Source organism: Porites lutea, chromosome 2 (genome assembly GCF_958299795.1).
Source record: "Porites lutea chromosome 2, jaPorLute2.1, whole genome shotgun sequence".
Taxonomy (NCBI): domain Eukaryota; kingdom Metazoa; phylum Cnidaria; class Anthozoa; order Scleractinia; family Poritidae; genus Porites; species Porites lutea.
Window position 1 is genome coordinate 31,977,244 of NC_133202.1, and position 25,820 is coordinate 32,003,063.

At 39.5% G+C, this 25,820-nt stretch overlaps 3 protein-coding genes across 3 annotated transcripts; all 3 read right to left on the bottom strand.

Annotated features, from left to right (window-relative positions):
- Positions 1 to 5,643: 5,643 nt before the first annotated feature.
- On the bottom strand, positions 5,644 to 12,068 carry LOC140926057 (uncharacterized). Its single transcript, XM_073375858.1, has 8 exons — positions 11,976 to 12,068; positions 10,884 to 10,899; positions 10,255 to 10,440; positions 9,183 to 9,269; positions 9,060 to 9,131; positions 8,703 to 8,972; positions 7,866 to 8,103; positions 5,644 to 6,084 (listed from the first exon to the last, which is right to left on the bottom strand). The coding sequence occupies exons 1-8, from the start codon at positions 12,066 to 12,068 to the stop codon at positions 5,751 to 5,753; spliced, it is 1,296 nt and encodes a 431-aa protein (XP_073231959.1). The 3' UTR covers positions 5,644 to 5,750.
- A 1,410-nt stretch (positions 12,069 to 13,478) lies between these two features.
- On the bottom strand, positions 13,479 to 15,507 carry LOC140926058 (uncharacterized). Its single transcript, XM_073375859.1, has 4 exons — positions 15,009 to 15,507; positions 14,727 to 14,870; positions 14,200 to 14,440; positions 13,479 to 13,785 (listed from the first exon to the last, which is right to left on the bottom strand). The coding sequence occupies exons 1-4, from the start codon at positions 15,505 to 15,507 to the stop codon at positions 13,479 to 13,481; spliced, it is 1,191 nt and encodes a 396-aa protein (XP_073231960.1).
- Positions 15,508 to 17,961: 2,454 nt separating this feature from the next.
- LOC140926862 (uncharacterized) lies at positions 17,962 to 21,550 on the bottom strand. The gene is made up of 5 exons (XM_073376543.1): positions 21,425 to 21,550; positions 20,632 to 21,132; positions 19,706 to 20,197; positions 18,961 to 19,210; positions 17,962 to 18,433 (listed from the first exon to the last, which is right to left on the bottom strand). Exons 1-5 carry the CDS (start codon positions 21,468 to 21,470, stop codon positions 18,172 to 18,174), a joined length of 1,551 nt encoding a protein of 516 aa, XP_073232644.1. The 5' UTR covers positions 21,471 to 21,550; the 3' UTR covers positions 17,962 to 18,171.
- Positions 21,551 to 25,820: the final 4,270 nt, after the last annotated feature.

Sequence of the window (25,820 nt, forward strand, 5' to 3'; positions counted from 1 at the left end):
GATGTGAGTTACCTTGAATTGACAGTTAAATTAGTTAAACAAAAGCAGAATGAGATAGTATTTTTCACTTTTCGTAAATAAGCCATGTGTTGTGAACAACTCACCTTAAACCTAACAGCTAATTGATCCGTTAAAAATCACTTTTTACTAGTGTTGGAGGGTAACAACGGGCCATTCATTATAATATCAAATTTCACATTATGATTTTCACATCGCCACCTGTCGTTGGGGAGGGATTCCACCCGGCTTCCTGCACGCATGTGACTGTTGCGATAATGTTCAAGCTCCATTTGAATTCCCTATATTTAGCGTAACGAAAGGTCTGGTCGGCTTGAAGATTAACCAATTACAAAATACAAGAACGTAGAAGCTTTCAAAAACACTTGGTTTTCCGATAAAAATAAAGGAGACAAAAAACCCAAGACAAAGTATATTAATAACTTGCTCAGGGCTAAGAGTCGACGTACGATCAGATATTTAAAAAAAAATCCCTTACTGATCAGCTTACCTGTACGTTACGGGGTTTTCAAGCTTCGCAGAGATATCAGGTTATGAAAGTTGTACGTTACAGATATTGAAGTATATTTTAAGTCAAACAAATGCGCTCATATTTAAAGTACATTTTCCCTGTTCGTAACAACGCCCATGAAAATACCCGTTTTTGAATTTCGTTAACATCTTGACTGGTCATCTGATAAGCACACAAGTAGGTGGTAAAATCTAACTGGTTGTTTATGGTTTGTTTTGATTCTAAGAACCAAAACAATTTATGTAGATATTTAACCTCAAAAATGCTAAATGAGCTCCTCACTGACTTACGATTGCAAGAAAACTTAAGGGAAAATCTTCCATACTAATAATTTTCTTCCTTCAAGTTAACTATGTTAAGTTATTTCCGCCGAGTCGTGAGTTAGAAGACCCGTACGTATCTTCCAAGTTTTCACCTTGTTTATGAAACTCAAGATTCTAAAGTGAATTGTTACAAGCGAATTCAGTGTTTCTCTACTCGTCGGAGAGTTCAAGATATTCATATTATGTTTATCGGGAACTAAAATGAAAAATAGGTTTCATAACCGTCGTGAAATCCAGAATCCTTCTGCCCATTGTACGTGCCTCTATTATAGCGGTTCACGATGGACCAATGTTAAAACTACCTGAGAAGTCACCTACTGATCGCTGTACATGCGTCTTATTCGACCACTGGATCACTTCAACTGAAATTCCAAATGTAATTTTCTCAAATTTGCCTTGGACCATTTCTGTATATCAGTAATAACTCTATATCGTTTGTCGTTTCCGTGGCATCCCACCTTTTCACAGTGGTATGGTTTGAGTGCTAAGAAAATTTCCCATTTTTTTACTATAATCGCAGTTATTACAGTACTCTTATTATTCCCATTTATTTTGTCCTTGTCAATCTGTTCTTATAGGAAAACGTAAATGTACTTGTTTTCTTCCGATGTCAATGTTTCACTTTGAATGGTTTTGTTTTTGATCATGTCTATTCAGTATTAACTGATGCTGCCTCTAAGGTTAAGTGCCTTAGTATAACTAAATGGAACAGGATTTCTGATCCATATGTAGTTCTTTTAATTATAGATCTATTCAAGAGAGAATATCATTAGAGTAGAATTAAGTAACGTTTAAAAAACGAGCAGTACTGATTTATCACGGGTTAAAAATTCGAGCGCGAAGGATAATGTTGTTGCTTGTAACGTATTTCAGAATTCCAGGAGCTAAATTTTTCATTTTTCTCAGCTAAAAGTTAACATTGATTAATCTCAGCTAAATTTTTTTGCTCAATTTTTGCGGGCGACAAAGGGAGCCCCCTGCCCATTATTAGTCAGTGGCACTCTATGAACTGTATGGCGAGATTTTTTTTTCCGAATCTGTCCATATTCTTGGGATGCCCATGTTGTACCGACTAATATGCATGGTATGTGGCCGCCAAGACCCTGGTGTTGAGTTTACGGTCCGTCTGATGTCATGGTAACACCCTTTCCCCTCCCCAGATTACCTCTCGCCTTGCTTCGCTCGCGATTTTTTCCCTTTTTTTCCCCAATACGGAGCCTGGTCCGACGCAATCACAGTAACCACGTGAATGCACATGCAAGTGATGCAACAATCATTATTACATTCGGTAATTTACGTTCGATTCTGGAAGACAAGTACTGTACTGAATGGGAGACTTTTTGATTTGCCTTGCCAGCCTGGAATCTATTTACGGTAGAAAAATGAAAGTAGAGCCTGATCTCAGCTTCGTGCGGGACAAGCTTACGGTAACATAAGAGTGTTAGAAAAGTCTAGAAAGTGATTTAATTTTGAAGTTTATTCAGGTTTCACTACGTGGTTTTGGTGCATGGTTTTATAATTATTTTTATATTACGTTTCCAAGCATGTTACGTTCCTTGATATACGGAAGCTTTAAAAAGCTTCGAACTTCAGTTTATATTTTAGCTTTAAGCTGTCTGTTTCTCTTTTTTTATTATTGCATGTCAACGGCCTTTGGTCATTGAACACGGATAGAATATTCGATTAAATAATAAGATTTTGCGTGACATACACGCATTAATTGTGTCACGCATTACTGTTTCAATGTATCTTTGCCGGCGAATACCGCTATCTCTTCTCACTCCTCATCATTTGCAGGCTAATTGTATCTAAGTAACTGTGAACAGAATCGTTGAATTTAAAGTATGACTCTTGTTTACTGCGTTGTTCAATCCAGTTTTCATGATCCGCAGTGATTCGTTCTGTTTACAGGAAATCTCATTCGGCAGCTTAAGTTTAGGGTAGACTCTGGGGGCGACATACATGTAAGATATGTGACTGTTCCAAGAAAACGATTTGTCTACATCACACCAAGGTTCTTGAAGGATCCCTCTTCTGTAGAATCGAATAACCGTAAGATATAAGAACGTCTCTGGCAGTTTTGACTGCTGTGTGTGATGCAGTAACCATTGTCACCGTCTTTTTCGAGCTGCAAATAAGACCGCTCTAGGTACTCGCTCCCACACTCTTCAGCACCTTTTTCTCCCTACTGCCATTCAAAGGCATTGTGTGTACCTTCACACTAGAAGTGATGGAAACTTCTTCATTCTTGCACACCTCCGAGCAAAGACCAAGGATCGGAAAGTATTGATAAGGGAGATGCTGTTTTCAAACGGTACTGTCCTAACTGCACTCACTGTGGGTGCTTTACAGCGTCTCCTGAGCTCTTTCGCACACACTTGTAGCTAGTTTGGCCTCACCACCTGTCTCAAGGAAGATCAACATCCTTTGCCAAGACGTCATCAGCACCCCAAGCAATGCCATCAGCATCAACACTCTTGAGGTGGTGGAGGGTTTCACTTACCTACAGTCGTAAGCTCCACCATTTCCAGCTGCCTCTTCTTAGACTCGGACAGTGAACAAACGTATTGGAAAAGCAGCAATAGCTCTAGCACGTCTGGGAGAGAGGGTCTGGGACAACACGGTGTTGACCATCAGCACCAAGATGAAAGTGTACCAGGTCTGCATGTTCAGCGCACTGCTCTATGGTAGCGAGACCTGGACCCTCTACTCCCACCAAAGTCAAAAGAGTCGACACCTTCCACCCGCGTTGCCTCAGAAGGATTTTCGGCATCACCTGGCAAGACCGACTCTCAGACAATTATAACCTAGCTAAGGCGGGAGTACCTCGCATGAGCGCTTTCCTCAGACAGAGACGGCTGCGCTAACTTGGCCATGTCAGCCGTATGGAGAACCGAGAATACAAGGACATACACTACTGCATTCTCTACAGTCTTAACAGAGACTGCCTTCTAGAATCGGAATCGGATTGTACAAACCACAGCAGGCGCTGCAGCTCAACTACTGACTAAACCATGGCACTGATCCCATTGTCTCCCGAGGCAGACGGCTGCAACAACAACAATGGTTAATTCTTTTTAGATCCTCGTTAATTCTCTACTCAGCCTTGCCAACGTCTTTGGAACTAAAATGAATCTCGGTATCATGGGCAAATAGCCCAACATCAGAATTGTGACATGTTTTGGATATGTTGCTTGTGTGAATATTTAACGAAGTTGAACCAAAGACTGACCCTTGCGGGATTCTAAAACGGAGATGCCGAAGCTCAGAAGCAGAGTCTCTACATAAAAAAAAAGAAAAAAAAATTGAGATCTACCGATAAGGTAGCTGTTAAATCACTAAAGAGCGTTCCCTTTATATCATATGATTAACGTTTTGCAAACAGTATGTCATGCTCAATGACATCAAACGCTTTGCTTTAAGTATAATAACTAACGTAACAACTTTATCTAACAACTTTACCTATAAGCCTTCAAGGCTTCTTGAGACTCCCTCACCTTTTGAAGTTCGTCATTTCAAATTGTGTATTTTATATGTAATTTAATTATGTTTTCTCCCTTTCATATCTGAAAAGGTAAATCAACAGTAAACAATAAACAATGATGAAAAACGCAAAGAGACTTCATCGTCAATAGCAAATTTCCATGCCATTGTTATTTTAGGCGAATTGATGCTGTTCAATGAGGAGACCGACCCCTCGTGTGCAAAATCTCGTAAGTCAATGTTAACAAAGGACTCCATGAATTTGGAAACACAGAACAATACCGAAAAAGGCCCATGATTGTCACAGTCGATTGGTGTGCCTCCTTTGAACGGTTGAACCTTAGCTGTTTTCCAGACAGATAGAAATTGACCAGTGCGAAAGGATTCATTGAAAAGGTAAGTCACACTGTGACTCTTACTTTGCGTAAATCCTGTCACACCCCATACTTTGGCTTGATCGAGCTCCTTAAGGGCTTTAAAACCTTCGTGTTCATTACTAACTGTATGTCCTGATTTCAGAAGAAACAGCCTCTGGAGCCGGTGCGAGATCGTGACGGTTAGCCAATAAAATTAATGCGATGGAGGTAAAAGAAAAACTATGTTCATGGCATTAGCGATAGCTTTCTCACAGGTTACTTGTTTCTCATCTACGATTAGTCAAATGTGTAACACATCAACATTTCCTTTCGGATTCTGTTTTATTTCAGTGCATTCAATTCTTTCACTACTGTGACAAAAATGGGAAATACAGACGCTGATCATTTGTAACCATTCAACAAGATATGACCATACAAGTCACGTGATAGGCACCTTTTGAGTAGCCAGATTTCTTAACGCGCGGTACTCTTTGTAAGGCTCAATGTAATCTGCTACACTTACATTGTAGAGTCGATAACAAGGAAGATCCAAAGAGAGCTTATTTTTCAGGTCGTATTGTATTCAATACTAGCCATTGTTTTATGTCCTTGTTAGGATGACTTTATTTATTATTCCTAATTACTAATTATTACTATCATTATTATTATTGTTGTTGTTATTATTTTAATTTTTTATTGACTTTAATGCCAATAACCTAATATGTACAACATACTCACAGACCATTAGTAGTAGTATTTCCTCATACGCCCGAGTCCAATAGACGTAGCTGTAATCCCTTCAAACAGGCGTTCAGTCAATTTTATGAATTTATAATGTAAAGGACTAAGCGCAAGATACACGGCCGTAAATGTCAGGAAAAAAGAGCCCCTTATTGATCTGGAAAAATAGCAAGAAAGAACAAACTGTAAATTCAAACAAATGCCAGGGTCACAAGGCCAGTGAGTTTTAAACAGACGCTGACGCGTTTTATTGAGAAAATTATTTTTTTCATGCTGTGGATTCTATATATAGAAGCTAAAGAAGCTAAGCGCAACGCTTCACTGATGACGTGTCTTTTTCCAGGATTTGCCGTGATGAATTTTGGATCGTGGCGCTAGGTGCCCGATAATCGTTCCTTTCTTTGCCGCTGCACAATCCCTTGCACTATTGAATGAACCTTGAGGAACATTTTCAGCGTATTCTCCCCCGTAGTTTCCCGCGGGTTTGTAGCGGCCCACAATGTAAGTACATTTCATTCCGTTCTCGTCAGTTTCAGCCATTCCAATGCCCAGCTTAGTACTTTCTTTCCACACCACTTGAGAAAAGTGACCTGCTCCTGGTGAGCCAGTGGCTTGGCCGAAAGTGTATCCTGGGTCGCATACCTCCATATACCTGAATTAAAACGTAATGATTTTAGAGAAAGTAGACTTTTTGTGCTATAGTACATGATATTGTATCCGAAAGGTATTGTTTCCTTGTATACTCCTTAAATCTGTTGATTATCGCATTTTCAAATGGGAACTCATTTTAAATTTACGGTAAACAGGCAACAAAAACATGCAACTTGTTTAGAGACATTGCAGCTGCAAAACGAGTTTTAGCGATGTTGAACATTTTACCACCCACCTTCAAACTTGTCTTGAAACAAATTAGGTTCTTGCAGGTTGCGTGAACCGGACTTCTGATTGGATAAAATTACGCGGGAATCACTCGATACACGGGAGTTATGCGCTTGCAGCAAAACAAGTTTGCCTTGGGCCGGTAAAACGTGCGATATGTACAGATTCTGTGGCAAAAAGTAGAACTGCTGCAACCTGCAGCGACCTGATATGATGCAAGACAGTTTAACGTGAGTGGTAAATATTGTTTTCTAACTCTTTTTGCAGCAATTTTGCAAAACAAATACTAGTATTTGTTACCCGTTTTTACCGTACCTTTAAATCAATGGTACTCGATCGTTATTTGCGCAACGCCGGGATAATCGATATTTCTTTAAAAAAAGAAAATATTTATCAGAACACGCAACTATTGTTGAGATAAATTTAATCTAGGTAGAAGAAGTTACTTCGTTAATAGCTGTTCATAGTAATTGCTACTTCATTCATTCATTCATTCATTCATTCATTCATTCATTCATTCATTCATTCATTCATTCATTCATTCATTCATTCATTCATTCATTCAACCATACATCCATTCATTTTATTCTTTCACTCATTTGTTCTTTCATTCATACACCGAATGCAAATATGGCGGACTTCTCGTCCGGCCCGGGTCTATTTACAGAAAAGTGAGGCTATTCAGGCCACAAGAGTTGCGTTTTGAGTCCGCGTCTTAATGATTGAGTCGATTGATACGGTTGCCTTCGAGCTTGATTCCAGAAGGAACGAAAGTTGATTATCTTCTCTTTGCAAATGACCTGTCACGAAGAAAGTAATGGATTCATGCGATTCGGCGCGGCGAAGGGAAGCACTTTTCAGAGTAAAAAGCGAAATTATGTTTTCTTCACTTCAGAAGGGAAGACTCGCGAAAATTCTCCGGTGCAAATGATGCTGTTCCATGTAGGGTCGTATAAACCTTCGTCAATTACCTACAGTCGAACTTCCACTAACTGCCACCTCTCTATAAAGGCCACTTTATATTTTGTCCCGGCGGACAGTACATACATTTACTCTCATTCAAGCCTCTCTACAACAGCAACGGCCACTAACGCATGTCCCCAACTGCTTAAACACCTTTCCCCAACGGCCAGCTTTTTTTTTTCAGCGACTGATGAAAAAGTCATGAATGGTCACGAATTGATCCGTATTGCACGTTTATGAACAATCGCGGCAATCGTATTGTGATTTTGTTTCATTTAAACTGCTGCAGTAAGAAAACTTGTGTACGATGCTTATTGCGAATGTTACAAACCTTACTCATTTTGTCACATTAACGTTTTGATTCAAAACATTATTCAAGCTTTTTATGTATTTTATGTCTACACAATAGATTAGATTATCATTATTGTGGGATACAGTAAGCATGAACGTAACACAAAAAAAAACATGTTGTACTCCGAAAAACACCCCTACCTCCCCACAACGGCCACCTCTCCACACCCGTCACTTTCTTCTGTCCCCAAGGTGGCAGTTATGGAGAGGTTCGACTGTATTTCCTTTTTTTTTTCCTACCAGTTTTTTGTAGCCTCCGCTGCTTTCTGGCCATCATGGTCACACCCCATGGACAAGTTCTCCCCGTTATTGTCTCTCTCACTTGGACTGGCGTGTTTGAGAGTCCCTGCCTTAGCGATCTTCTGTGCATATCGAGTAGCCGCTGCACTCATTTCAGCATCAAGTGTCATGGGTGGAACTCCGTGTCTTTGGCGAAATTTATTATGTTCATTTAATGCTTCCTGTTCAAAGGATGATCCTCCTGGAGACAAATGAAATTAATATTTTAAAACAAGTTAGTCATTAAAAAATGGTTCTGAGAAATCGAATGCTTTAACTCACACGGTGAACTGAAGAAACAAAACAAAATAAAGATTACACAAGGAATCGTATAAAGGTAACACTTGTGGTTATTTTCTGGTTCAATATTTCCTAAGACTTTCTCGCAGTCCGTCGTATTGTATAAATATATCGTACTCGTACTCCTAAACAAAAGTTTCCAAGTAAGAGCAAGGACAACGATCGTAAAAAAAAAAATTGGAAAGGATGTATTTGAAATTATTGTGATGCTAAATGTTTAATCAATAGGGCCATTTATACGAGGAAAAATAAGACACGTCTTACATAAGACGCGTCTTATGTAAGACGCGAACTTTCCGTATAAACGGCACATTTCGTCTAAAATAAGACGCGGCTTAGCTAAGACGCGTCTTATTAGATAAGACATGCTCGCATAAATGGTACAGTTCGCGTCTTATTTAAGACGCGTCTTATGTAAGACGCGTCTTATTTTTCCTCGTATAAATGGCCCTAATATCTTTCCAAAGGGCAGAGTATTATTTATTGTTTTACCTCCACCTCCACCACCGGGCTGTCCAGTAGTAGCAACTGTAGGTTTGTTTCCACTGGGTGTAGGCCCCTGAGAGGGAGTTATTCCAGCACCAGCAGGTGAAGTACCAGTTGGGGCTCCTCCAGGCCCAGACGCAGGCCCATTGGTTGGTGTAGCACCTCCTCCAGAAGTTGTAGGAAGAGTGGATGCTCCCGGGGTCCCGGGTTTAGGTGTCCCGCTAGGACCTTGTGTTGGCTTCGTTTGAGAACAGGGCACAGGACAGAGTGCAGGCTTAGGCCCTGTGGAGGGGTTGGGTGTTGGAGTCCCTCCACCGACCCCAGGTCCAGCCCCTGTTCCAGGCCCTCCACCGGCGCCTGGGCTTCCACCACCTGCACCTGGTCCTCCACCGGCACCTGGGCCTCCACCACCTGCACCGGGTCCTCCACCGGCGCCTGGGCCTCCACCTGGGCTAGGACTTCCGCCCGTGCCAGGTACCGCGCCAGCACCACCTCCAGGGTTGCCTTGTCCGTTGGTGGATATTTTTAAATTTAGATCAATGTCGACACCATCTGACCCAATTTCATACACACCCGCCCCTAATCAAAAGAAAATGAAATAGTATGACTTTCATTTACGTAGGACTGTAGAACAAGCGACTCATACCCCATTCAGCTTAGCTCTGGAATGTAACCCATTTAACAACATTCTACCCTCTTGAAAGTTCGACCGGCTTGTTTATTTATTTCTTTGTTTGTTTTTTGGCATTTTTTTTTAACTTATGCGAGTCTTAGTTCTTCTAGAAGAATTTTGTGGAAGCTTATGCGTGACCTATATAGATTTCCTGGAAGTATAGGGAAAAGGGTATTTATACTGCGACCAAATTAAGAACAAAAATAATAATTCAAAAAAAAAAAAAAACAATGTTACGCTACGTGTCTGCCAGTAAGGTCTGTTTGTCGAATGAAAAAGACACGGTACAACAATCTTGGGATAATTTGCCATGAGAGTGGGTATTAATAAAAATGTCTAAGAGGCCTGCCCCTGTGACGACAGAAATTTCACAATATTACAGTCGATGAAGTTGGGAATATATAAAACGCCCACCAATTTGATGAAAGCTAAAGAAAGAACTGTAACGATGTGAAAGGAGGCAGCTGGGGTGGCGGCGTGAGTGAAAAGGATTTCGTGATTTACGGACTTAGCTGATTTTTGCACGACTGCTAGGAGTTTAAGGATGGATTGTTAGAAACGTACACCTTCTTTTTATCCGATCCTGCAAAATAGTGCCTAGATCTAATGACATGTCACGAGGTACTTCACAGTACTTAATCGCGTTATAAAATATCAGTAACTCGACATTCTGCTAATGGGACCTATTACACAATTTGATTTAACTTGAAACAAACGTTAATTTTTGCTTAGAGTAGGAGAATCACTGAGTGTATCATGTAAAATATGTTCCCCTGGCGATTCAGTTAATCTCTAGCTTTACAAACCAACAACTCCAGAGGAAGAATTGCTTTGTGTAACATGATTAAATATGTACCCGTGGTGATTCAAATAATCTCTGGCTTTACATACCAACAACTCCAGAGTCATCAATTTTAAAGGCTCCAGTCTTTAATCCTGCTCCGTCATTAGACGGTCGAGAGTCTCCCAAAGGAAGGCCAACAGCAGAAAAATGTACAGGACGGAAGCCAAGGTTCCCTCTCTTTAGTTTTCTATGTTTTGGGTGTCTTTCAGAATTTACAACAGCTACAAAAATAACTTAAAGGAAAACAATTTAAAGAAAAAAAATTAGGAAGTAACACAAACCAGAAAATTCATCTTAATTAGCTTGCTCTTTCTTTCCAGAGAGGTTTGAAGCAAAGAATCTACCCCATTGACTAAATCTGACATAACTCAGTTAGAATATTTCCTTTACAGTTTAAAATCAGGGTTGAAAGAGAAGTTTTTAAAAGCAGTGAGAGCGTGAAGGGCTTCTCTCACATCTCAATAAAGCATTTATTGTATGAGCAGACTTGCCCATCCCAGAAGGCGATTTTTTTTTGAGCGACGGAAGTCGTGAAAAGTCCCTAAAAAGGGAATTTAGATAGTCTATATGTGACATACCTAACAAAGAGAAGGAGATATATAACAGTGGGAACAACTTCCGGGTTTTGAGTTTCATCCTGAGTCATGGAAGGCCGTGTGAAATTTCTGTGTCCTACTTGTTCTCTCCCAAACCTATGAAAAAACAATAAGGAATACAGAGGAAAACCTTGCATATACATTATTGCGCCTGCTTAGAAAATCTGGCAACTTTGGTTGGTTTATACGTTACTCTTTATCTTTAAGTAAATCCAATGACGTTTGTGGTTTATAGGAATGAAACGTGGAAGATGAATAAGGGAGACGATAAGGTGGTCAATGCGTTTCACAGCAATTGTCTTCGGACGATTCTATGCATCCGATGGCAAGACAATGTCAGAAAAGGGAAGTTGCTCGAAAGGGCAAAAATGAAGCCGCTAATTGATGAAGTTATGTCAAGACGATTGAAAAGGATTAGTCTTTCCCCGAGATAAGACAGACATAGATTGAAACGTAGTATTAACCACGGAGCCAGAGTGAAAGAGTCGAAGAGAATGACGGCAAAAAGTAGTTTGACGAGAACAGTGGGGAAAAAAGGAGAGAGGCGGGTTGGGGCTCTTGGAATGAGATGCGAATAGTAGCTGACAGAGAGAGGAGGAAAAATTCCGGGAAGGTCTTAACATGTGCCCGAGGCACGACGAGAGAAGTTTAAGGTGAAGGTTAAGTTAAAATCTCTTAAAAAGACAAGACATGTTTTTTCTTACATTTTTTGCCTGGCAAATTCTGCCATATTAAATTAATCTTTATCCTTAGTGTATATGAGGTAACTTCTCATGAACAAAAACGAATCCTTTAAGAATAGATTCCAATAAAAACGTCTGGCTTTTAGTCTTTAACTAAATCATTAAACGCACATATTTTTTAACATTATTTTGGCTACAGTCGCTCCGTAAGCAATAATATATAAAGCACCTAAGACCACTTGACTTACCAGTAAAACACTTGACCCTTTTTCGGACTCTCGTTTCACCCAATTGACTGATGTAAATCGTTCTTGAGGGGTACAAGATACCAACATACAAGTAACTCTCGACTGATTTCGTTTGTGTTAAAGCAACCGTTTTAAAAATAAAAAATTAATGACTTTAAGGAATTTAACCCTTTGTTGATTCTTAAATGATCGCAGGGTGCTTAAACTTAGATCCATAGGTGACTTTAACATGAGTACTCACAGCAGCGTCTGGTGTTAAATTGTCACAAGACAATGGCCAAGAAAAGCCAAGTCTGTTTAATAACCTGAAAGCTAAGACTTCCTCAGATTCCATCTCCACTATGCAATCTTGAACGCTCTGTTATTTTTCCATTATAATTTATAAGGTTTTTTGACACTTAATCAAATTGCTGTGAGCTTTATTTTTAAAACTTCAAAAGTTTCTTTTAGGGACAAAATATTTATTGCTAGAGCTTTTAGTTTGTTAAGAAAAGAAACTGGCTCAATTTTAATACCTATAGTAAGCAGAAGCGTTCTGGAAGACTTGATCCACTAGATTGTAAGCACATCGGTTCAGTAACATGAATGGAAAGCACATCGATTTATATTTCGAAGCTTCAGTTTTTGAATCAGTAAAAGACCGTGGTCAAGGTTGGCGTTTAACGTTCGTACTTCCCTAAGAAAAAAGTTTAAAGTAATAAATTTAAAATGAAGGCTAAATGATGAGGACCCAAACGGACTCGCAAGAACTAAATGCAAAGCTGGTCCCTGGAAGGGGCAGCCTTTCTAATCGGCACCTTTTTTATGCTTCGAGTTCAAAACGCATTCCAACGACTTACACGATTAAAAAGAGTGCAAATTCCCGAAATGCTTGGAACACAATGAGTTAAGTTCACATTTGAAATCCTAAAATAAGACTCTCTCAGAGAGTTAACTCCGGCTTTACAGTATACATTTCTAAGTTTATGCTTTTTATCCGAAACTTATTTAGATATGAAAACAAGAAGATATTTTTAGTTTCTACATGGAAGATAAACAGAGTTGTTTATTAAACTGGGTTCTGCTTGCTAAACAGGGTATTTATTACAAATTATTCCAAAACTATCGCTTAGAAAACACAAAAATCATGGTGGGTGGCATCGTAGTCCATAAATTGTCCTGCCTCTTGAATTAAGAATCGCCAATTCTTCGTTTGCACTCGAATTGCATTTTTTTTATTTTGGATATGGTTTATAAATGCTGTAACAGACAACCGTGAGAGTTGAAAATGATTAGGACATACCCGACTACTGTCTTATTTAGTAGGAAACTATTTTCAGATGTTTCTTGCAGAAAGATTTATTTTATTGCCAGTGTAAAATTTGAACATTTTGAAGTATTTCAAAAACTCTAAGTTGATAGTTACTTAAATTATTAAAAAAAAAACATGATTATATATTGCAACACGATGAAAGTGGCTTTCAAGGAAAGAGCCATTGAGCAATGTTTTAGGCAAGGATGAAATAATTCCCTATTCCATCACTATGTTCACGTATAACAATTACTAGGCATTGACAGAGAGGGGAAAAGGGGGCATAAATTCAGATATCGCCCGTGATACGGAGCAATCTTAAAATCAATTTTCGAAACACAAGTTTTATAATCGTTCTGGGATAACGTTTAACGCTCAGTAGAGAAAGATGATATTTCATGTCACCATAACAATATACTTAACCAATGAAATTTTAATTCCATGAGTTAAAAATCAATTCCCTCTAGATCGTTTTAAGCCATATCCCCCGTCTAAGCCTGGCTTCTCAATGTAACTACAATAACGTTCATCAAAAGATCCCTTTTCCACGTTCTTTACGTAAGCATTGTCATCGTTCTCGAAGTTTCCCTGAGGATTATATCGCCCTACAATAAAGGTGCAAGTCGCCCCGTCTGGTTGTGTGTTGGAAGCCTTGCCAATACCCAGTTCCGTGCTTCCTTTCCAAACCAGTTGAGTAAAGTGGCTTGTCCCAGTTTGTGGACCTTGTTTTCCAAACGTATACCGACAAACCTCGTCAAACCTGCATGGAAAGCAGACCAATTTAAAAATAACCATATCCACAACAAGTGTTTGACAGACGAATTTTCATTTCACTTGTTTTCTACATACGAACTTTTGCTTATGTTTGGCACAATACGCCGGAGTAAATTCATGTATTAGAAAAACAAAGGGAAATGGAATCGCGACAAGTAGACTGTGAAGCTGAATTTTTTAAAAATATATGCAGTCAAAACGCGATAATACGTTCACTGAGGGGGGCATAAAAAATGTCCGTATTAACGGGGTGCCCGTATTAAGCGGCTTCAATTTAGAGAAAATGTAACAGCTTCCTTTCCTCAGGGACAAAGCAAACTGTCCATAATAACGAGGGGTCCGTATTAAGCGGGTGCCCGAAAACGCGGCTTGCCTGTTCTCCAAAGAAAATCTCACATACCATACTTTGACTGCTTCCTCAGCAGACTTTTCTCTGTCGTCATAACAGCCAAGAGAAAGGTTTTCCCCTTGCTCTGGTCTCTCGTTATAACCCGATGGCACGAGACTGTCCATGTCCGCGAGCTCTTGTGCATAAGCCGTGGCATTTCGACTCATTTCGCAATTTAAAGTCATTGGGGGAGCATTGTGAATAGCCCGGTACCTATTGTGTATATTGAGAGCTTCGTATTCAAACTGAGATCCTATGGATAAAAAACAATGGTCAAAGGGTAATGTTTAAAATAAAATGGAACGTTGTATTCTACATTACAACTACACGAATCAAACAAGGTATTTCTGTTGGTGTCATCGTAACACCACACTTCCACAATTTTGGACAATCTCTACAGGGATGTTTACAGCTTCTCTTGAGCCTATCGTTCATCTGACAGTAACCCATGATATTTCTTATATGGAACCATTGTTGAAAGTGCTGGAAACCCAGTGACAAATTTCCACAAGAACAAGGTAATGTCTAATGGTACTCACCGACGCAATTTGCTACCGCTGTCTTTGTTTTGTTTGTAGTCGTGCAGGGTGCAAGACACATCTTGGGAGTTGTTCTGGGAGGCGAAGGTCGAGGAGTTGATTTCATATTTTGTTGTTGCTGCTGCTGCTGTTGTTGACGGGATGGTTGTGCGGTTGAAAGTGATTTTGGCTTTGATTGATGTCGTGTTGGTGGAATTGTTGAGGGCAGCAGCGTTTTTGGTGCCGATGATGGCAGCTGAGACGTTTGTGATGAAGTTGGTTTCTGCTGCATATGGGGTTTATTACTTACTTTGATTGTCAACTTTATCTCCACGTCAGACCGATCAGGAGATATGCTGTAAACGCCTTTTCCACTTACTTTTTCACCAGCTATCTTAAAATTGCCGCTCTTCCCACCACCATCTCTAGGTGTGAATTGTGAGAGTAGTGTCTGGATGTCTTGGTTTAAGCGTCTGCCTAGACTTGCACTAATCAATCTTTGAAGATTCGCATGCAGGCCTTTTCTGCCATATGGGAAAACCGGATTATATCGTAATGTGCTTTTCCAGGGACTATCCTTCTGTTTGTAGAGTTTAAAAAGAGGATCCGAAGGATGCTTAATCTTTCCATTGTAAGTGTTATTAATGACAGTATTAATTGGAACCTTATTTCCGAGGTCTTTAAAGCCCTTTAAAATGCGTGAAACTGCCGGAATATTCAATAAGTTGTCCTCATTTGTTGGGTTAGATGAACTTCTTCCAGGAAATTGATCAGCGTCTGCTAAAAGGTAAAATGATTTCATTCCTTGCGTGTATGTCAAATTGGGAAAATTACATATTCCCCATTTTAATCTGCATTCAGATGTCTCCTATTTCCTTTGTTGCATGCGGAAACAACCATTATGATTTGTTTCGACTGGAAGACCGCCCGCTAAATTTGGGTTGAATCGCCGAATAAATTATGTGATCAGTTTTTTGTCTCAACCAATCAGAATCTATTTGACCAATGCTTATTGTGAGGCGGCCAATCACAGCCTTTTACCAAGTCTTGGGAATTCAGGGGGGAACTGGAAAATGTTTAGCAACGGCGTTACACAGACTTCCCCTTTTCGCGTAAAACAAAGGAAACAGGAGACGTCTGAGTTCGTCTGCAGACATGCTATCCTAAAATCAAGGGTGGGTTTATTTGGATTGAAATACAAATCAAATATTACATAAATTAGTCTATTAAAACTAAAGGTTGTTCATTTACTTTAAATTGAGGCCCGGTTCAGACGCCGAACTTTTCATAATCATGAGTAGAACTTAATTCGAATTAAGGCTGACCCAAATTATTTAGACCGGCTGAATTGATTCAAAAGCCGATCTTAACTCCAGCCGAACTAAATTCAAAAGGAGAAAAATGCTCATTTCGGTCAACTACTTACAAAATACGTTATAAAAATTTATGCATTAGGTTCGGTACATGAAAAGTTCGGCGTCTGAATCAAAGCCGTTCCAAAGTCGCTCTAAAGGCGAAATTCCCGGCCGGGCCAGGCGAAAAGAACGGCTTAGCCGTTCCAAATTGAAACAGGGGTTCCTAATTGATTCAGACGTCGAACTTTTCAAGTACTCAATTCAATATTATAAGTTCCGCTTTATGATATGTTCGGCGTCTGAACCGGGCCTAAACCGCAGAAGTCGCGCTAGCCTTCGTTCGCCTGAAAAGCGCAAAACTAGTTCCCCGGGCCTTAAACAAATTAATTTACTGTCTTTGTTTAAAGCATGCCTTTTCCATTAATGCAAGTGAAGATGCTAATTAAAACATTGTATTAAAGCCGATTGCACTACCCACCAGAACCTCTGTAAATGCCTTTTTCCGGATCAAAATGGCAATATAAGATTTAAGAAATTACTATGAGTGGTTATTGTTCTTCTCTTTCAATTCAAGTGACCTTCAATGTAATCTCAATGTAATGCGAGACGATAGGCCGATATGTTTGCTCTTGTTCAACGAAATTAGCCCAAAAAACACAGCTACTATTTCTCTTCAATTCAAATTTGGCCCATAACAACAGAACTGCATACTACTTCAGCCACAACCAACTACAATTCAACTACTGTCGTTGAATAATGAGGGAGATCCCAAGAAATTATCGGTTTTTGGTTCAGTTTTACCCTTCACGAGGAAAACTTTTGATTGCCATTAAAAAGAGTTAGAGTGACGTTTACAGCAAACGCCTAACGTCAGATTCAAGTTGAGAATTTCTCAAAATAGAAAACGTGCAGCTAAAAATAGTCCAAAACAATTGTTGTATACAAAACTAACGTAAAGCTACTAATTTTGGTTTAGAAGTAATGAACGGTAGAGCACAAGTGAAGTCACGTGGTACAAATTCACGTTTGTAGTTTGCCATGAACGTGACTCTAAATCTCTATTATTTCAACCGAGTCTCGTTAAAAATAAATTTGTCGGAATATGTGCTTATCTAATATCAAAGTGACGAGCTAACCTGCGAAGAAGATGCAGAGGAGAAGCCAGTGTACTCTAAAAGTCAAAAACGTTCTCATAGTCATCAAATGTTAATTGATTACATTTCCATTTCACACTACCTGATCCCTTTAGTTAGTTTAATAACATGGAGAGATTACCCCATGATTTTTCAACCCAATTCATGATATTTTCCTTAGTTTGATTTCCTCCATGGTCTTTTTTTCGCATTTTTCCACATTATATTTTGACTAGAAACTTACATGAAAATGTTTTTTGGGAGAATAGAGATGGCGCGCTCAATTCATGCATAAAATATGTTTCGCCGGTGTCCATGGTATCTTAAACAATTAAGCACTAAAAGAAAAATCTGTACCGCGGGTGTCCATGGTCTCTCAAACAATTGACTTCTAGTTAGCGACTACCTCTTATTTCAAGACCGTTGTATTTCCTTATTTGGCTGCTAACAAGTTAAACATTCCATGTTTCTTTTACTGGTATGTATTTCAGACAACACTGAGATTGGCACGATTTTGTCTAAATTCCCTTTACAGCAGAACAATTTCGCGTGCACAGTTCACCTTTTTATATGTTTCAATGTTTGAAGTGCTGTAACTACAAAAATCGATAAAAGAAGATTATCCGCACGCGACAGAGAACTTTTAATTAGCAATGTTTATAGCCAAAAAAAGAGCGCTTTCTGGACGCAGGTAAACCAAAAGAGAAAGAAACTATCAGATGGCCAAGCTATAGAAAGGACCATGGTCACGTATACTTTCATTACTTTACTTTTACTGGTCCATGTGGTTTTAATACAATTAATTTATGAAAGAAATGAACGTGCGAAGCATAACAACACTTTTTTTAAAGGTCTAACATATTAAGGAGACTAACAAATTTAACGTACATTTCACGCCTCGAATTCCATAGGGACAATTTCATCATAGGTGTATTTTTCTTTTAATCTGTTGCAATTAATCTGCCCTTTTGGCTAATACTACAAAAGCTTTTTAACTTTAAGATTATCGCAATAGCTGGGATCGAAGTTGCCTTTAAACACGTTTCTTTTGTATTCCCCTTTGTAGTTTCCAGATGGCTTAAAGCGTCCCACGACAAAAGTACACGGCATTCCGTTCTGCTGTCCTGACGCTTTTCCGATACCAAACTCTGTACTGTCAGACCACACCAGTTGAGTAAAATGCCCAGAGTTCATGCTGAATTCTGATCTGTCGAAATCGTAGGCACATACTTCGTTGTACCTACAAAAGAAATTAACGACACATTAACCGTGGAAATTTGTATTGTTATTTCTATCTTTTAAAACGAACACTAGAAGTAAAGCGTACATTTACTGAGACTTCTTGCAAAGACCAGCTTACAATAGTAAAGAAGTGACCATCGAAAGCAAGTTAATAGTCCTACAGCGACAGGACGAGCTCAGTTGGTAGAGCGCTTGACTGCAGTACGGGGAGTCGCGGGCTTGATATCTGGGGTCGGACAAATATTTAGGGTGTGAGAAATAACTGAGAAATCACCTCTCACCAATATCGCCCGGGTTCGAATCCAGGCGTCGGCGTCATAGATGTATGTGGTGTCTACCTCTCCTTAAAAATCAACACTTCCAAATCTTCAATTCGGTCTGGAACGCACAGACACATTTCTACGAGTTCATAAGAACTCCTAATTGCTCCTTGAGTAAACAAATTACAATTTTCAATTACTTAAGGAACTATACGCAATGGGGATTTAGAATATATATGACAGAAACCAGAAGGTTCGTTCTTGCCAGTTTGTTATGGCTTCCTTGGCCGTGAGAGGCACCCCGATCTGTTTACATCCCATCACAAGATTCTCTCCTTCATCAAGTTGTTTAACAGCCGCATAGTCGTGTTGAAGTGAACCCATGCTGGCGATCTTCTCGGCGTACTCTTTAGCCTGGCGACTCATTTCTGGGCTTAACTTGATCGGAAGGGCTCGGTGAATCTTTCGGAATGCGTTTGTTACGGAGATTGCTTCATCTTCAAACTCCTTTTCACCTGTGGGTAACCAATGTGTCATGAATTTAGAAACATGATTGTCGAGATCATGCAAGGACTTATGTCAGGCCCTGTATCGGACCTTACCAAACAAATGTTTCATTTCCAATTGCCAAAACGTTAGTTTTTAAAGCAAATGAGGCAGGATGTGCCGTTCAGACGGTTTGCCTTATGAAACCCGTCATAACCCCATCCCGGTACAAGTTCTCCCGCCCTCTTGCACCACGGTGGATTTGAGATCCCGGATGGTTTTGCTATTTTCTGATACACCACGAGATACTGCGCTGCTGTGTGAATTCTTCGGAATTAGACGATTATTTGACAATACTTTGACAAACTGTGACTTGTCCTCACTTTCATTTGCATAAAAACCTACGTTAGTACCCCCAAAAATGGTACCACTGCTATGTTGTATAATCTCCTATACTTTAGAGCCGCACTTATAAGATATAAAAAAATTCCCCACTCCCATAAAGTGCCTGTTGTTGACCTTACTTTGTTCGACTATCTTTTTCCCATCTCCACTATCCCCTGAGAGTGACACATTTTCGGGCTTTTCTCCTCCCTTCTCGATGGACAGCGTATTTTCCGCCTTGTCCATCCCACTTTTACTGCCCTCAGGGTTTTTGAACTCTCCCAAGCAAGACACGGTTGTAACCACTTTCCCGTTCTCATTCAAGGAAGATTTCCAGTGACAGTTTGGTCCAATGTCTTTATCAGTCATTTGCTTGAGAGGTTCTCCTCCACTGTTTCCAGATTTCTCTTTTCCATAATTTTGTATTCCTGGGATGTTAAAAGGAAAATTCCCAGCTCCTTGCTTCACATCTGCAGTGTTTTCTTTTGTGCCATCCTTGCTATTTTCCTTCTCCTTCTCCTCATTTATTCCTCCTCCTCCTCCTGAAATATCTGTGCCATGAAAAGCCGGTCCCTCCTCGGCTGCTTTTCCCAAAGATGTATTACCAGCGACTTTGGAACCTTCCTCGATTTCTAATGAAGAGTTAATAGAATGTTTTTTCCATGAATGCCGATCTTTGATACCAATTTGATACCGACGGTAACTTAATTTAAAAGTGACCTGAGATTATAGCCAGAGATTTTGCTTGCCCTGTAGTTGAAGAAGACTATTCCTGAGAACAGTATCACTGTAGAGAAAATTACTACGATTGTATATTTGTGCGTGGCTGTAGAATGGTTAGTTTGGAATGGCTAGTTTATCTACAGAATCTAGAAAAGTGTACGCAAAAGCATCAGATGGACCACAGTAAATTTGGAGCTTAGGTTCAGGGACAAGGCCAATGAGGGATTTAGAAGCCATGTATTGGGCTTTTTAACTGCCACCCTGAGTACTAATATTTTTGAAATTTGTATTTTGAACAGTTGCAATTCAGCTTATAGAATAAACATTACAGTCGGACCCTTACTTGTGCTTGTGGCAGACGATTCTTTTTCTTTCTCTCCCTCTTTACCCAGACCTGTCGCAGCAAACTCTTTAGGTGATTTAAAAGTTGGCTTTGTTGACTGCGCACTATTTTCTTGTTTCTGCTCTAATATCGCTCCAGACGTAACGCTAGTAGAGTTAGTTGACAGATCACCTGGCTGCTTTTGCTCTTGTTTGGGAGTTTGATTTGCTTCTGCAGCCTGGCTACCCAAGGGTCCTTGTGCATTTGAAGCTGTTTGATTCGCAAGCGTCTCTGTTGAATTGTTTTTACTATCACCAGCTCTTGGTCTTTCGTGGAATAATGGACTTCCACTTACCAGAACAAAATCTTGGAGAGGAGTTGGAACAGATGCTCGCAAAACACCTGTCGCTGTCCGATGCTTTGCATGTGACTTTTGTGAGAAATGAAGGTCTTGGTGTTTATGGCCATGCCGGTTATGTTGCCCGTGGTGGCTTTTATGTGGAAGGGACAATCCTAATAGCACTGTCATGAGTGAAGTAGATAGTAGTGAAAAGTTAGTTAAAAGTCAAAGTGTAAGTTTACGTACAGACCAGATAACGTCCCTCGAAAGATTCATTAAAATCCCTTATATGTGTGAGCCTATCCAATCCAGAATACTCTCTGAAACCTTAGATGCTACTTTAACAGGCGCAATTAAGCGCTATTATCCTCACAATAATGCGTCTCCTGGTTTCCTAAGAAGGACCTAACAACTTTCTTTAAATACATTCGAGGAAAATTCTTTTTTCTCAAAACCCGGTCGAGTTTTACTTACCACAATGTAAAAGTGTGATGACAGCTAGGGTTCTCAAGTGGTACATATCAATTCCTCTGCAGAAGCAGATAAAATGCAATAAGAATACGAATCCAGACTAACGTAACTGAAGTTTATCACAGTATTAACATGCTGTTTTCCATCAAAACACGGAATTCAAGTGTATTCAGTCATGTACTGTAAGTTATGTTTTTAAATACATCATTGTGTGGCTCGCTTTGTTATGAAATATTTCAGATTTCCGTCCTTATTTCGAGAATCCGTGTCCCCAATAATGCGTAGATGAATACTTGCCTGTGTTAGGAAGGGAGGGAACGCCTTGCCTTAGGAACAATGCCAAGGGTGAAGGATAGGTTCAAACAATACCCTTGAAAGTAAATTCTTTAGAGAAAGTGGTTTTCAGAGAAGGATTGAAAAACATATGAAATATAAATTATGTCCAGCGAAACTCCGTCAAGAGTCCTGATCTCATAAAGTAAATAAGGAAATGCAGGTAGGTCAAGTGCTTTTAACCTAATTCCACGCAACAGGACGATTAGGAGATGTCTCTAAAGGAATTAGCAGAAAAAAAATAAATAAAAACAGTCATGTTTACATACGTTTACTCCTATCATGCTGCGTAAGTCTTTGTTGATCTCTTTGTAGATCTTTATTTAGCGATAATCACATGTATATGAACAATTACGGTATGCAACCCTTGCACAGTCAGCGGAAGTGGTTACGTTATTCGTTATTATGTGTCTGGTATGAAGGTCTCAATTTGGTGGTAGCTTTGACGGTTGACGGTTAATTTTTTTTCAATTTTGACCGCTGACGGTTAAATTTTAGAGCTTTTGACGGTTGGCGACTTTTAAGTGGAAATTTAGTCCAAGAGTTTAAGTAAACATTAATTTATGTATAAATTAATATATAGTTTTTGTGTCAGTTGGAGGTTGTCTTTGTCATTCACTTTTAAAATGTCGAAATCCTGGGCGGTTGACGACTAACTTTTAGGGCGTTTGACGGTTGACGGTTAACCCCATTGAGACCCTCTAGTAGGTGAGCGGGAAAGATATGGGGAATCCTATTGTTCTGATTTATATGGGCCTAACTTGCCCACCCAGGTACCCTCATTGTCCAACAAGATATGGGAGTGGAAATATATCCTTCTTGACCAAGCTTCTTGGGTCAAGATTGTTAGGTATTGCAATGGCTTCGTTCTTTCGTTCGAGACGAACTCGAGGTCCATTAAAATCCACAAAAGAATGAGGCAATTATCCAGCCTTCTTCTTCTCCTCGACCGAACAATGCAAGCTTGGTCAATAAAATTTAATGTCGACGAAAAGATCTTTTGCCACGGATGGATAATATTAAATAATAAAACAAGAACCTCATAACCTAATTCTTCTGAAGTTTAACAGTGTTATCTGAAGAAAATCGCTTCAGTAAGGACACTTGATAACGGTTTCTTTAACTCAAATAAGGTCTGTTTTTCAATTTCAACATTGTTATAATTCGACAAATAAGATATTTTTCGCTTTTGGCAAGGTCTTATAAGTTTTGCGTAACATAAAGTAATAAATACTGGCATATATGCTCAAATACACCGCCGCCTTTTTGGCTCAGTTGGTAGAGCGCCGGTCTGCCAAGCGGGAGGTCGCGAGTTCAAACCCCGGCCGGACCAACACTCAGGGTCTTTAAAAATAACTGACAAGAAAGTTCTGCCTCTGTAATGACATCTGCAAATGGTTAGACTTTCTAGTCTTCTCGGATAAGGACAAAAAACCGTAGGTCTCGTCTCACAGCACCTTCCTTGATTTGTTCTTGTGGGACGTAAAAGAACCCGACCCTGGTGGTGTGGCCAACCTTTACGGGTTGTGGGATTGGGAAGAAATGGCACCTCTCATGGGACCTTAGTCCCGTTGGTGTACATTCCCTCTGGACTGGCCTGTGTCCAGAAAAGCTGGTAAATAAAGAAATATATCACGTCCTCATAGCAGTCTTTAGCTTAAGATATCCTCCCAACATTAGCCCCTTTAAAGTGGCTTTGTTGTTTATTTCAAGCGCAGTGATCTCTAACGAACTTTTTTCTATAATTTGGCCAATTTTTGTGCCACAGATACGAAACTTTGAGAAAGTCAGTAATAACAGAAAAAAAAACTAAGGAGAGAGATTTCTTGCCTTAGATAAAGGTGACATAGAACGGCAAGAGACATGGGTATTTTCAGAAACGACTAACAGTCCAGAACCTCTTCCCCTCAGTGGCTATCATATAGTACTCTACAACGACTACTGCAGCACCATGAGCACGTACACCGTACAATGCTGTTTCGAGGTCAAGTCTGTGCTAAAGTCATTACTTAGTGCCTTTGCCCCTGCACAAAATGCTGCTGTATATTTATGAGGAAGACGTCATACAAACAAATTCCATTAGAAAGCACTAACCATAATAATTTTCTGCTTGACTCTCGCAAGAATAGCATTAATCTTGAAAAAGTTGTTCCATCCTCGCCATCCGTAGCAACAGACGAAGGAAACAGTTTCAGTGCCTAAATATATGCGAAGAAAAATTAAGCTCTTTATTTAGCTTTGACTTTTGAAATTCCCGCCATTTTGTTGCTATTTTAAGAAACAAAAGCACATTTGGAAATCTATATATATCACTTAAAGCAATTGAGTTTTTCAAAAAAATTTCCACATTTGTTTCTATCTCGTCACCCCCTTTCAAAGTGACCTATTTGTTACGCCATTAGTTAGAATGTAGATTTTGCTGTCAATCTTTGACGTCATTTTCGCGCCAAAAACCGTAAAAATCGAAAAACAAAAAACACACGATTGTGCGGAATACAAAGTCCTAGCATCCTGCAAACTTTGAGTTCAACCGGATAAAAACTGCAAAAGTAGTTCCTAAGTGGCCACATTTGGCGTCCTGTTTGCCCACCATGTCTTCATCAAGAGCTCAGATAGAACAGTTGATCAGATTTATTTATTTATTTACTATTGCTTCTTTTTGTTTTATCATTTGACATGATCATGACGTATGTAATCTTTTCGTCTTTGGTTAGTGTCTAATATGACTAATAATTGACAAAATGTTGCTTTATTCTTTTACCATTGTTTGAGTCAGCTACACGCACAATGTAAAAGGCAAGACTCGATAATGCGCTTTTTTTGTTTCACAATATTTTAATATATTTATTTATGTAAAAACTAGGAATAAACTTAAGATATCAACAGTATCGATGACCGTTAAGTCTGGCAAATAAACTGATTGGCTCTTTTTATAATATCTTCATCAAGGAGGATTTATTCAAAATATTTCCGTTTATCGTTTATGATCGACCTAATATTTTCAATGACGCTTTAAGGCTGGAAGGCTAGAAGCGAATTACTCTCTTGAAAAAACATGTTGCACGTAACCCAAGTTCTAACTTAATTTTTTGTTTGTTTGTTTTTTTTTCACCGCTAAACGTGTGAGCATTTGAACTGATTGTTCCCCAAGTCTTAAGCTTAAAGCGCAAACGATTGAACAAGTCCAATAATGTTTGAACCTACAGTACATCGTGGAAAGGACACAATCCATGCAAGTTCCGTGCAAACGGATGCAACATTGTTGGCCAACAACATGTTGCGTCCGTTTATACACCGTGTTGCATGTTGTTGCGTGTTGTTTGGAGTTTTTGCGCAAAGTTTGAAACCGGTAAAAACTTTTAGCTACGTGTAAGCGGACGCAACAACTCCCAACATTGTTGGTCCAACTGTGTTGGGAGTTATTACGTCTGTTTGCACGTAGCTTAAGACTTAAAGGACCATGTGTAATGCACGTCAGTGGTCCCAATAATGTTAGAAGAGTGCTGCAAACGGATCCAAAATTGTTTCGCTACGCTTCGGTGATCAGGGAACGAAAGAAATGTTCGGAGCTCTTGGCTCAATAGTTTGACCGGTTTCAAACTTTGGGCAACAGCTATCAAAGACACGCAACAGAGTGTGTAAAAAGACGCAAAAAGTAACATCCAACAATGTTGGGGAGTTGTTGGCCAATAATGTTGCGTCCGTCTGCACGGTGCTTTAAACATTGTCGCCGTCTTGTCCTTTGTTTCTGTCTGACAAATTTTTCAAATTGGCTTCCGTGAATTCAGTAATCGAAAACTGTATTTTTTTTAAATTATTATTTTTAACTGAAATCCTCGCAGGAAATACTAATCTCCCAAGCCAGCTGTTACGTTTCGTAACTAAGTAAAAAGTACAGATCAAGAAATATCTGGCTTAATATGGCCAGCCCTTTTTGCATATAGTCAACATTCAACTCGATTTTGCTCACCGTCTCCATGGTCTCTCTCCATGGTCTTCAAACATGCCCTCGTAATGTGTGGGACAAAATGTATAAAATATCAGTGACTGCCGCCTTTTTTTTTTT

Bases quoted from the DNA above. Each gene is read 5' to 3' on its own strand.
- LOC140926057 (XM_073375858.1), bottom strand. From the start codon at position 12,068: ATGGAATCTGAGGAAGTCTTAGCTTTCAGGTTATTAAACAGACTTGGC. The intron at 8,104-8,702 runs GTGGAGGTAAAA...TGTCTCCAGGAG, and splicing joins TGGACAGCCCGGTGGTGGAG to GATCATCCTTTGAACAGGAA. The intron at 6,085-7,865 runs GTAGGAAAAAAA...GTTTTAATTCAG, and splicing joins GCGGAGGCTACAAAAAACTG to GTATATGGAGGTATGCGACC.
- LOC140926058 (XM_073375859.1), bottom strand. From the start codon at position 15,507: ATGAAATCATTTTACCTTTTAGCAGACGCTGATCAATTTCCTGGAAGA. The intron at 14,871-15,008 runs ATAAACCCCATA...CAACCGCACAAC, and splicing joins GTTGACAATCAAAGTAAGTA to CATCCCGTCAACAACAGCAG. The intron at 14,441-14,726 runs GTGAGTACCATT...TTTTATCCATAG, and splicing joins AGCGGTAGCAAATTGCGTCG to GATCTCAGTTTGAATACGAA.
- LOC140926862 (XM_073376543.1), bottom strand. From the start codon at position 21,470: ATGTACCACTTGAGAACCCTAGCTGTCATCACACTTTTACATTGTG. The intron at 21,133-21,424 runs GTAAGTAAAACT...CACTCATGACAG, and splicing joins CATCACACTTTTACATTGTG to TGCTATTAGGATTGTCCCTT. The intron at 18,434-18,960 runs GCAAGAACGAAC...TTTCTTTTGTAG, and splicing joins AAGGAAGCCATAACAAACTG to GTACAACGAAGTATGTGCCT.